The sequence below is a fragment of the Mugil cephalus genome, chromosome 14, assembly GCF_022458985.1.
Source record: "Mugil cephalus isolate CIBA_MC_2020 chromosome 14, CIBA_Mcephalus_1.1, whole genome shotgun sequence".
Taxonomy (NCBI): domain Eukaryota; kingdom Metazoa; phylum Chordata; class Actinopteri; order Mugiliformes; family Mugilidae; genus Mugil; species Mugil cephalus.
The window spans coordinates 22026172-22039019 of NC_061783.1; the positions used below are offsets into that span (position 1 = coordinate 22026172).

The 12848-nt window shown below is 41.6% G+C and overlaps 1 protein-coding gene and 1 long non-coding RNA gene across 4 annotated transcripts; both read left to right on the plus strand.

Moving 5' to 3' along the window:
* Window positions 1–308: 308 nt before the first annotated feature.
* On the plus strand, window positions 309–9431 carry LOC125020471 (epsin-1-like). 3 transcript variants are annotated; one of them, XM_047605819.1, is made up of 10 exons: window positions 309–380; window positions 913–1039; window positions 1126–1241; window positions 1815–1970; window positions 2712–2840; window positions 3123–3243; window positions 3326–3501; window positions 4065–5391; window positions 5519–5665; window positions 6192–9431. In XM_047605819.1, exons 3-10 carry the CDS (start codon window positions 1173–1175, stop codon window positions 6401–6403), a joined length of 2337 nt encoding a protein of 778 aa, XP_047461775.1. In that variant the 5' UTR covers window positions 309–380; window positions 913–1039; window positions 1126–1172; the 3' UTR covers window positions 6404–9431. The 3 variants fall into 3 exon arrangements, with proteins under 3 accessions (XP_047461775.1, XP_047461776.1, XP_047461777.1); XM_047605820.1 differs by having other exon boundaries at window positions 913–1027; XM_047605821.1 differs by having other exon boundaries at window positions 6148–6344.
* Window positions 9432–10146: 715 nt separating this feature from the next.
* LOC125020315 lies at window positions 10147–12357 on the plus strand. The gene is made up of 2 exons (XR_007114191.1): window positions 10147–10457; window positions 12000–12357. It is a non-coding gene; the product is annotated as an uncharacterized LOC125020315 (long non-coding RNA).
* Window positions 12358–12848: the final 491 nt, after the last annotated feature.

A 12848-nucleotide genomic window follows, 5' to 3' on the forward strand; every position in this document is an offset into this window, starting at 1 on the left:
ATATATATTTTTTTTTATGAGAGGGCTAGTATGTGTGTGTGTTTTACGGCAGTTTAACGTTAGGTACCACAAACTATACAACTTTTTTGTAATATAATGAAAAAATAAATAAAAATAATTTATTATTATTCTGGTCATGTATGTTCGACATAAACGATTGAAAAACATAAAAACATTTTTTTATATATATAAATAAATAAATACATACATACATTTTCTGGTCATCTATTTTGAAATAAAATACGTGAAAAGGAAACATTTGATTAAAATAAATAATAAAAAATATATTTTTAGGTGGGGCGTGGCCTGGCAGGTGCTGAAACCGGAAGCGGAATCAGCGACGTGTCATCTCCTGGAAGATTCTTGAATACCTACTGCAGGTTAGTGCCTTATTTTTTTTCTATAAATGCACATTTTCCCTAACGCAATAGCACGCAATCGATGGGTGGTACTTAGACCTAGACTCGGTGGAAGTTTCTCTCAGTGTAACCCCCTGCTTTGGTGTGTAAACTGCGCTGTTGAAGCTGATTCTTGCGGGCTTGACAGCAGCGCTAGCTGGCTGTTAGCCACACTGACGCTCTCCGAGGTCCTGAAAACACCAACAGTGCGACTCCGAAAAGACGACGTCTTACCCTTACTAGGGTTCATATGTGATCATACTGTTGCACTAAATCATATTTTTAGCTTAGCATTTGTAACACCAGCCCCCTGGATCTTGACCGTGGACTAGCCTTTAGCTTAGGTGAGGATCTGCCGTTCGTCCCTGTGATTGTGACAGATACAAGCTGCCATTTAGAGGCAGGCATAGTTTAGCCTTGGACTCACGTATTTATAATTATCTGCTAGGTGTTGTCACTCGGTGCCAAACGTCGCCTCAGCTCTTTTTTATTTTTTTTTTATTCCTCCGTGCAGCTGCAGGATCTGGTTTCTGACACCCTGAGACAAACCAATGCAGTCAGGAGGAAGAGAAACCAGCAGCATGAATGCTCACTGATCCGCAGGCGACAAACAATCACACAAAACAGAGGTACTAGGAAAGGTATGTGTTATTTGATTACCGCCTGTAAAGCATATGAGGAGTGTTTATTTGTAGAATCATGCTGCTTTGTGTTTCCTCTGAGTCAGATCACAGTGGTTTGATTCCCCACCGTCGCCGTCCCCCCTAAGACACCATGACGTCCTCTATGCTCCGCCGACAGCTGAAGAACCTGGTCCAGAACTACTCTGAGGCCGAGGTCAAGGTAAGAGGACGTGGATGAAACCCCAATGTTCACTAGATTTCTGTTTAATAGATAGAAAGATAGATGGATGCTTCATTCATCCACGGGGTTCGGTGTCCAGTAGCTTCACCACATAGAAATAAACATGAAAGATGTCGGTTTATCTGTATATCTTCTGTATATGAATATATATATACACACACAGTGAAGCTGGTTCCTCACTGGGAGGCCTTTAGTACTGATCTGATCTTTCTTCTCCTTAATGAGGAGGAAAAATAGATAGATAGATACTTATACGCCTGGATCACCTCTATACACTCCCTGTTGATGGTTCAAGACTGCAAGGAGATACATAGGTAATTTATAGATGAAGAGACATTATAAGTTCCAAACTGTGTGTTTTTTGAGGCAAGGGAAATCTGATCTGATGATCAATAATATCTGATTACTTGCCAATATCAGTAGCACTTCTGGGAGTCCCACGAAATCCTGCTGTCAGCTTTTTTCGGTCTCCAACTTTTGTGCTTCCACCGCCGTAAACTTCTCTTTGCTCTTTAAAAAACGCTGACTCCGCTCAATTTGCTTCATTCGCAGGTGAGAGAGGCGACGTCCAATGACCCATGGGGCCCGTCCAGCACTCAGATGGCCGACATTTCTGACCTGACCTACAACGCGGTGGCCTGCAACGAGATCATGACGATGCTCTGGAAGAGGCTGAAAGACGACAGGAATTGGAGGCACATCCACAAGGTGATGGAACAAAGAAAATCATGAGCACCTTATAAAAATCTATGAGCCCGTGATCCTGTCACAAGTTGAACCGTTTTCTTTTCTTTTTCACGCATCACAATTTGGTCCTGCATGAATTTACAGGTCTTATTTATTGTGGTGTTTGAAGGAAGCACGATTTGTAGGCGAATGACTAAATCAGTCGAACGTCTAGTTGAGCCGTAACATGATCATGAAAAACAGAGAAATAAAAAATTAATTTTCTCGGCTGCTGTGAAGAGGATCATATCTAAAGGTGGAGGATCTCAAATGACCAGGGTCCAGTATGTGATACAGTCCCAGTATCCGCTTGCTTTGTCTCTGCAGGTTTATATCATGTGCAGCCAATGAAATTATTTGGACTAAATGTTTTTTTACAAAATTAAGATTTCTTAATTCTTAATATTTGAGTGTTGTTAAAGATGTAAATAGTAGCTCCTCCATGAGAGCACACTCTCCATTCCATTACATGACATTATTTATGTACCTGGTGCTTTAAAGACCTTAATTGCTCTTCAGCCATTTGCTAATAATTCATCCTTCCCTCCTCGTATAAACACTACAGTTAGATTTAGTTTAATTTGATCTAACAAAGCAGTTTTCTCCGGTTAGAAACGGAAAACATAGTTTCATAATGAAATGTGCTACGTGGTTGATGCATTTAATTGGTTTTATGTTCTATACGCATTTGTTTTGTATAAATTATATCTTTTCCCCTCACAGTCCCTGACGCTGCTGGAGTACCTGCTGAAGACCGGCGACGATCGCGTGCTTCTGAAAATGAAAGACAACATCTACATTGTCAAAGCCCTGACTGAGTATCGCTTTGTGGAAAAGGACGGCAAAGATCAGGTGACGTGTGCTTCACGATGCATCAAGCAGCCTTTTAGCTTCCATTAAAGGTTTGCATGCCCTGCATTAAGGTTATCCATTATTTGCTCTATATTATTCATGTTGTTGGTTTGAAATAAGAATGGAAACAGTCGGTCTAGGTTCACTGTCTTAAACAAACGTGAGTAATGGTTCGTTTTAAAGCTGTTTAAGTAAGAGTTTATGTAAATCTGGGCCTCATGTAGTGATAAGATAGGATTTTGCCCAAATGGCCGAAATAAAATTTTTGTCTTGTCATCCCAGGGTGTGAATGTGAGAGAGAAGGCCAAGGTTGTCCTTGTTCTTATGGAGGACGATGACAAACTGAAGGAAGAGAGAGACTTTGCCGTCAAGACCAGAGAAAAGACGTCAAAAAGTTCTGCTGGTGAGTCTCTCTCTCTCCTAAAGTATCAAATGCTAAACACTTGTTGTTCCTCTTCTTAATTTGACTGTGTGTCTCTTACCAGCCTCATCTGCGGACGCCGTCAAGGATCCCAGTTACAAGCCATGTTATGTCCCTGGGGCCTCGGGACTTCCGTCCTTGGACAACATACCCTCAGTGGCTGATTTGACCGCGTCCTTCACAGCCCGCAAAGAAGAGCGACTTAAACAGGAGTTAGAGAAGAAGGAAGCGGAGAGACGGGTGAGTGCATAAGTGCATAGTTATAGCAAGAAGACACAGTAGCACCAACACCGAACTAGGGATGGACCTGGTTCAGGTTTTATCTGATACTGGTGTCAAACCGGTACTTTAGAAACTGTGCCAGTGCTTAAAGAATGAAAACATACAAACTTTATCCAAAAACGGTGCCTTTTTCTTTTTAAGGCTTTTTGTGACATTGCAAGTTGAACAGAAATTTTATTTAAATAATATAAATACAACTGAGACTGAGAAATATATTAACCAATATCTGTCTTTTAAAAAAAAATTCTATGCATGGTCAGGTGTTGAATCAAATTACAGGTGTTGCAGGTTGCAACAAGGGAGGTTATGGCAGCGTTAAATATTCAGAACATTTCTGGAGTAGAGAACACAAGGTATGAGCCTTTGACAGCCCTACTTACTGGACTGCATCCATTCACATCTAGGAGAATTGAATGATAAGTATCTGCCTAAAACAACTTGATCTGGACTAATTAGTTGGAGTTAGTAACACCACCAAAGAAAGTTTTCATGCTAACCAAATAACAATTTTAATATCCTAGGCAAAGTTGAGTGAAGAGGAGCTGAAATGGGAGGATGCCGGCAAAGCCAACGCTAAAGCTGACGCTTGGGGAGGGGAAGAGAAAGAAGAGGAGGCGGTTGAGGAGGAGGAGGAGGAGGAAGTGAAAGCAGACCCTTGGGGTGCTCCTAAAGAACCGAAAAAAGCCACAGATCCTTGGGGGGCTCCGACAAAAACGGAAGAAGATCCATTTGCGGCACCAAAGAATGGAGAAGATCCTTTCACGGCGCCAAAAGACGAACCAGATCCTTTCAGTGCACCGAAAGACGATCCCTTCAACGCGCCCGCAACCACCGAAGATCCATTTGCGGCTCCAAAAACTAAACCAGATCCCTTTAGTTCTTCTAATGGCGATCCGTTCAATGCACCAAAGGATGATCCGTTCAATGCACCAAAGGATGATCCGTTCAATGCACCAAAGGATGATCCGTTCAATGCACCAAAGGATGATCCATTCAATGCACCAAAGGATGATCCGTTCAATGCTCCAAAGGTTGATCCATTTAATGCTCCAAAAGATGATCCATTTAATGCTCCAAAGGATGATCCATTCAATGCTCCAAAGGATGATCCATTTATTACTCCAAAAGATGATCCGTTCAGTGCTCCAAAGGATGATCCTTTTGGTACTCCAAAAGACGACCCTTTCAGTACCCCTAAAGATGACCCTTTTACTGCTCCGGCATCAACGCCCCCTAAAGAAGACCCATTTGGTCAACCAGTGTCATCTAAAGGCGACCCCTTTGGTGCACCAACAACACCACCTAAAGAAGACCCCTTCTCTGCATCCAAACCCCCCCAAGACGACCCCTTTGGTGCACCAACATCACCCCCTAAAGACGACCCCTTTGGTGCACCAGTAACACCCCCTAAAGACGACCCCTTTGGTGCCCCAGTAACATCCCCTAAAGACGACCCCTTTGGTGCACCAGTAACACCCCCTAAAGGCGACCCCTTTGGTGCACCAGTAACACCCCCTAAAGGCGACCCCTTTGGTGCACCAACAACACCACCTAAAGAAGACCCCTTCTCTGCATCCAAACCCCCTCAAGACGACCCCTTTGGTGCACCAACATCACCCCCTAAAGAGGACGCATTCACAGTACCGTCTAGTCCACCAAAGGATGATCCCTTCAGTGCCCCTCCAGTGAGCTCACCCCAAGGTGCTGCAGATGCATGGGGAGCCCCGGCCAGTTCTCCACCTCCCACTGGGTCCGATCCCTGGGGGGCCGGAGCCTCCTCGCCCGCTGACAATTCGGATCCATTTGGGGATTCCTCCAAACCAGACAATGACCCGTGGGGAGCTCCAGGTAAGAAACAAACAAATGAAATGGCGGACAGTGAACATCAACAAGAGTATATTATCACTGAAATAGCAAAGACATACGACCAAACTCTTTGTCGTACCCGTTTGAGACGGTTTTTCTACCCACCCAGCTTCAGCTCCAGTCAGCACAGATGATGCATGGGGTTCGCCTGCTCCCCCCTCAGCCTCTTCCCCATCTGGTGACCCCTTTGGAGATGGAGGGTCTAAAACCAATGATCCCTGGGGTGCACCAAGCAACACAAGTGGCGATGGCACAGGTAAATCACATTGTTTTTGTCATACGTCCATTTTTTTTCCAAGCAAACCCATGTCTACTTTGTAATAAAAACCTCTGCTTTAATTTAATCAACTAATTCTTGGTTCTGGGTAGTGTGTGGGAGTCTAAAATCAAAACCACGCCCCTGCATTTTTCTTCCGAAAGGCCTTTAAAAAAACAGAAACAAGCCTATTTTAACCCCAACTTCCCACTAGTTCCTTAGAACTGAAGAAGCTACTTGGATGAAACGTCTTCTCAAAACTCTACAAGTTTCTTTTTTAAATCGACCATGACCTGGATGACCGAGAACCTTCACAGACATACTGCATTTGTCTTTTTTTATATGTCACAATTTTCCCCCATTTTCTCCATTTCACCTCCATCTTCCCATTAGCCAGCGAGCCAACTCACAGTATTAACCAATTAACCTTCTCTTCCGCTTTGCTTCTCTCTTCCTCCCTTGACCTGTCCCCCCCCGAATAGAAAACACCTTTTAGAGCAGAATTGGACCTCTAATTTTATTGCAGGAAAGCGAACCACGCGGGAAGAGGAGTTGTACAGAAAGACTGCTTCTTTCTTGGGCTCGGCGGGGGCGTCGCTGGTCGACTTGGATGATCTGTTTTCCCCCAACCCCAAACCCAGACAGCGCTCCCTCATCGACGCACCCGCCGCCCAAACGCAAACCGCCGCCGCCGCCGGTAAGGACAGAAAAAAAAAAAAAACGCTTCACTCCGGGTGAGAAATGACATTTTTAACAAAGGCTTCACGGGGAATTGTTTGCGGTGTGATTGACTCAAACCGGATGCATGACCGACCTTCCCGAGACAAATCAGACTTTAATCGCTCGCCGTTGATGTTTCAAACTACTTCTATCCGGGGAAAAAAGAGGGCGAGGTGGAGGCGTTGTGGAATAAATATTTCTGAGTAGGTTTGTATGGAGATGTTATTGTGATCATGTGTCCCTCCCCTGTGATCTCGCTGTAGTGTTTAGATCGTCGTCGTGTATGTGTGTGCGTGAGCATTAGTGACCTATCGGAAACTGTACAGAGACTAGTGTATATTAACCAGCAGATATATATAAATATATATAAATATATAACTGTTTCCACCCCTCTCTCTGCTCTTTGCTGGAATATTTCGAACTATATATCCTCCTCCTCCTCATCCCTGAAAACCCCCCCCCTGTCACTCTTCCTCGTTTCCCAGGCGCTCTCAAACCGAGGGGCCCTGTGGTAAGATCAGGGGTTTTTGGTGAAACATCGGCCCCGTACTACAATCCCTTTGGTTCCACTCTAGCGCCCCCACATGGTGCCCCTCCTCCTCCTTCCATGGAAACTCCCCTGCTTCAGCTTCACTTCGGTGAGCTTCAGGTACAGCCCGTTTCTATCGGAGGGGATCCTCAAACGCGACTTGGCTTGAGCTCCCCCCGTGGAGGAGTGGGAATGGTGCAGTCCGGTTCCTTTGGAGGGAATCTCCCTGCAGGGGGAGGTTCCACTCCACAGGCCGGAGGTGGAGGCCTGTTTGGCAACGGGTTGTTGGATGAAACGCTCAACACAAACAACAACAACAACCCCTTCCTCTTCTGACAACGTCAGATTTCATAGAAGATCAAATAGATAAAGGTTTGGGATTTTTGGGGCGAATTTGTTCTGCACGTTTTAGTCCTAGTTTCTGTCCATCATGTCATTAAAACCAGCACAATTTCTACCTTAGTTCTATTTATCTCTTAGTTATGCACCTGTTTATTTACTTGGACTCTGACTGAAACAAGAAAGGAGAGTTTTGGAAACTAAAGTCCAACATTGGGTCCAGTTACTTGATGGATGTGTGTGTTTACGTGAACGGTTTATTGGTAAACTGATGCATCAAACCTACAGGAAATGAAATGGGAGAAGAAGACACAAGCCTGTTTTTGATTCAGTAGAAGAAGAGGAGGAAAAAAGGAGAATAGGGAAAGGAAAGAAGAAGAAGCTGAACCAAGATGTCTCCAAAGTTTCCGATGTTGACGTCCACATGGATTTGGGTTTTGTGAAGTAAGAGGAACAGAAGAAAGGATCTGAGAACAACAAAGGAGGCGAAATGTTCATCCCTCATCTTTGTCCCTGAGCCGGATGGTCCAGATCAGGGGGGTCAAACTCATTTTTAGATCGGAGGCCACATACGTTCAGTCCAGTTTGATCTCAAATGGGCCTTTTCCATTAGTTTTGGTGCAGAGAAGAGCAAGAACATTAGAGGGATGTTTAATTTAATAAACTATCCTGTAAAAAAGTGAACTTTCTTAAGAGATGACAGTGAAATTTGGGCTCATTGATCTTTGCTGTTTAGTTCTGGGTCTCGGTGTCCACTTCTTTTTCTGAAACAGTGGAAAAAATTAGTATTATTAGCTATTTTCATTGAAAATTTGCAGGCTTCTTTGTCATTTTCACACTTTTTTCACATCCTGTGGACCAGATTAGACCCTGTGGTGGTGTTTGTTGACACCTAGAGCAGAGGTTTTCAATGGTTTTTAGGCCAAGGACCCAAATTGATGGAGAGAATAAGGCCTAGTGTCATTTATAAATATACATTATTATAATTAAATATTCAGCTTTCCCTATCCCTTTCCTAACATATGTTGGATTCATGTTAAGGTGTATTTAAAGACATTTAAATTTGTGGGTGAAAATTAAAAAAATATATAAAAATGTCTAATCAACCAAAGATTTTGTGACCCCCCTGGATTAGAAAACGAACCAATATGTCTCCATCGTCTCTGTCTTTTGTTTTTCTGTCCCTCCTGGAAACTCCTCAACCTGACATATTAACGGATTTATTCCAACAACCAGAGAGAAATATTACCTGAGCTGGTTTTATTCTGATTAGCAGAGGAACAACAGTGTAAATAAGTCTGAATATATGACATGATGGACTTTAATCAGTGGAAGGTATCAAACATAAATAATAAAATGATTTAATAAATAAATAAGTTTAAGGACAAAGACTTGCAGAACAATTTGTCACTGACGTCTGTTTAGAAAAAAATCATTCACAAATGAAATATATTTAAAAAAGAAACACATGAGAATCATTTGATTTGAAGCAGATTTTTTTATGCACTAGTCTGAAACGCTGAGAGCAGTGAGTGTCTGTGTGTATTTGAGTGTTGTATGACATACGATGAGTGACCAGTGTGACCTGCAGTATATATTGTGTTGATGTAAATAGTGGACCTTGAGCTAAGCTGTTTATCAGAGAGTGTTACAGCCACGAGCGACTATTTATTCATCTATTTATTGACCGATTTAAATAAGGAATCATTCAGGTTTCACTGCGGCCTCGTTATCGGACAGAATCATGTTCAGACTCACTTCAGTGGTTTATGTTTGTACTCATCGAGTCTCCTCCAGGATCAGACCAGGAACAGAAGATGTATTATTATGGGATGTTTGACTAAAGAATCATCGTTTGTATCTGCATCTCCTCATATTTCAGCACAAACAACAAATGTGAAATACACGGAAGAAGAATTTGAATTTAAAAGCTGCAGATTTCACCGGTTCTAGTTTGAGTTAATAAAATCAAATCCACACCCGGAAGCAGACGAGGCCGACGAATTCTCTCCTTGTGTTTTCACTTTCTTGGTTAAATATTAAAACAGACTTGAGTCCATCCGATTATTTAATTTTGTATGAAAATGGTTCATTTTGCCGTGTATCTAAATTAAAAGCTGTGTTGTAAAGTTGTCGACGGTGTAATTTATTTGAGAAATAAAACGGTACGATACGCAACGTGTTTACTGTCTCACTGTTCACAGAACTTTTCTTTTTATTCATTTTTTTTTATTCATTGGTGTTTTTGGCTGCAGTGAGAACTTACTCGCTGTCACCAGTAGATGGCGACAAACACACAGAGTTTGACTTTAATCACGAGCGGGAGGAAGAAAGAAAGAAATGTCTCAAACAGAAGAAGAAAGGAAAACAAAAGGTCCACAAACTCTTTAAAGTCTCTATAATTTGAATTTCAAAAGCAAAATTAGTTCTTTGATGTATATAAGAAATATTTAATTACATATTTAATAGTTGTGTAAGAAATATTTAATACAGGAAATATGTTATATATTAAATATTTAATTATATAAGAAATGTTTAATAAAAAAATTAAACTATTTCATTATTTAAGTCCTTTGTAGACACACACTGAGGCAAAAACTATAATAATTAATAACAATTTACTTGTTTTCTACATCTCTCCATTGTTGGATTTATTATATATTCTCTTGCTTATTAAGCCCATTTTGTTTTTATTATTTTATTTATCTACTGGGCTTTAGAATGAAAATCCTTGAAACCTCAAGATTAATCCAGAAAACTATAATTTTTTGACTTTTCTCTGTGTTTTAAGGACACGAAAAAGAAAGGAAAGCAACAAAACTAAATGAAACAAACGTATAAATTGTGCTAAATGAGCCTGGTCTGCGTTAAGACGGGTCAGAGTTTAAGGAGCTGGTGGGATGTGCCACGAACCAAGCTGTCCTGTTTCACACTGTCAGATTAATCTGTGCGGGGCAGGTCGGGAGGGTTATGTGTGAGATGGATGAAGGAAGAAAATGGAGATGGACGGATGAACTGAGCCCGTGTGCGGAGCAGAGGGGAGGGAAAGTAACAGCTGGACTTAGAGGAGGATTAGAGGGAAATCTGGGTGGGTTCCTGATGGAAACTCAGCCAAGACGCAGGAGGAGGAGGCGGCGCACAAGGGAAAACAGGTGAAGGCGACCGAGCTCAGAGGGAGGAAGCGTCTCCTGAAGCCAACGCGCGGTGAGTTACTTTAAACGTTTCTTTTTTTAAGTCTTGATTAAAAGCTGAGCGGTGGATTTTCCAATCACACACGAGGGGAAAGATTTGAGGCGCAACGTAATGAGAAATAAATAAATTAATAAAGAAAATCTCCAACTTTTATCTCCTGTGAACCAGGTGCTTTAATGTGCAGGATATATTTAATAGTTTAATAAAAGTGTGGCTGCAGCAGCGGTTTGTTAATTTAATCCCTCGCGTGGAAAAAGGTGTGAGGAGGAATTGTGTTGAGCACCGATCACTCTGTTGTGTGTTTTATGGATTAGACGGTGGTTGATGCGATGGACGGAGTTAAACCTCAGGTCGAAATCTGCAGTGATTTGATTAAATGCTGCGTTTGGCTCAGAGGGAATTTTTTATTTATTTATTTATTTATTTTTTTAAAAAAGGCTGAATTTTAGGTCAAATGAGGCAAAAATAAGTCGATTCAGAAGAGAGAAGGTTTGAGTTAAATGTGTCATTTTAACATTTAAAGAAAGTTAAATATGTTCTGTTGCCATTGACATGTTTAGTTTAGTTTTTACATGTGTTGGTGTTAAACATGGAGACATTGTTTGTCTTGTATTTTATGCATTTTGTGATTTGTTGATAAACAAAGTTCTGTTTATCGCGTTTATCACTTTGACTTTGCTTAATTTTGAGTTTTAGTTTAAAAGCGTTATTTTATTCAGGCATATTCGAGTCCAGCTCGGGCCTTTCTGGGTGGAGTTTCTGGGTGGTTTTCCGGGTTCTCTGGTTTCCTCCCACCTCCAGAAACATGCTCGTTAGGCTGATTGGTGACTCTAAACTGACCCCAGGTGTGAGTGTGAATGGTTGAATGTCTCAGTGTTAGTCCTGTGATAGACTGGATGGACCCACCTCTCACCTGATGACAGCTTGGATAGACTCCAGTGACCCCACGACCCTAGTGAGGATATGGAAGATTCTGAGTTTTAAAAATTTTAAATGTCTGAGATGAGATGAGATGAGATGAGATGAGATGACTTGAGATGATAAGACATGATGAGATTAAATTAGATTAAATGAGATGAGCTATGAGAAGATTTGAGGTGAGATGAGATGAAATTAGATGAGATGAGACTTTATTGACCCCAGTGGTAAATTTAGGATTTACTGTAACATGATAAGAAAAAACTGAAGCTGTTAAGTCAAATTCTTTTAGTATCTCATGACATAAATGATGCATTTTAGTTCATCAGGTAAAACTCAGACGTTCCATCGACTACTTCAAATTTCATTCAAGTATTTAAATCGAACAAAAGTCGAGATCTGGGAAAGTTAAAGACAACCTCGAAACAATACATGAAGTGTTTGATTGAAAGTCACAAAACCTCCTTTGAGTTTCTTCTTCTTCCTTTGAAAACCTTAAACAAAGCAAATGACAGAGCAGATTAACATGTCGTTGCCGTGACGTCGGCCTCTGGAGTAAAACAGCGACAGAGACAAACATAAACTACTCAACCGCTCCTGTTTTAATCCAGATGTTTGCCTCTGTCTTCCTCTCAGGTGCTGGTCCAGACACAAACAGCAGGAGTCAGTGCTCATTAAAACCTGATCCACCCTGAGATTAACACAGATTACGGGGCCCAGAGAATCCGTCCTGAGCTCCGTCCCTGTAGAGAGGAACAGGTGGAAGACGTTAGACCCATTAAATCCACCGGATTCAGACTTTTATCTGGAAGCTCGAGTGTCGGAGGCCGTGATGGAAACATGGGTTAAATGTGACGAGACGAACCAACGTCTTCGTGGTTCCCTCTGAGCGTCAGGATCTGGACGGAGAGTCTCTCCTTCAACCTCTGGCCCGCACATCTGTCTCTTCTTCTGTCTTTCTCTCTGATTAAATCCCTTCATCTTCCTCCTCTGACCTCCGAGCTCATCCACCCTCCTTCCAGCTCGTTTCATCTTCCCCTCTGACCTCTCGCCCCGATTCTTCTGTAATCTCCTTTTGTTTTTCCTCCGCGAATCAAGCGGCTCCTCTGATCCACGTCCTGATCGGTCCCCCAGAACCCGGCGGCCATTTTTTTTTTTATTGACAATGAAGAACTAAAAAAAAAAAGTAAATAAATACAAAAGGAGGCGGGGCTAAATGAGAATATATCACATACAGAGAAACTTTATTTATTGAACAGGATTTTGTTTTTTCCCGTACAGACAAGAAACGGCAGCAAATTAAATACATAAAATAAGTAATAAAATAACATGAAACAATATTAATAACTAAAATAATTGTAGTAAATAAATAAAAAAGGATGGGGGGGTTAAAGTAAAAATAAATAAATATTAATAAATAAAAAATAATGGTAAATAAATAAAAAGGACGAGGGGGGCTCAGGTAAAACCTAAATAAAACAATAT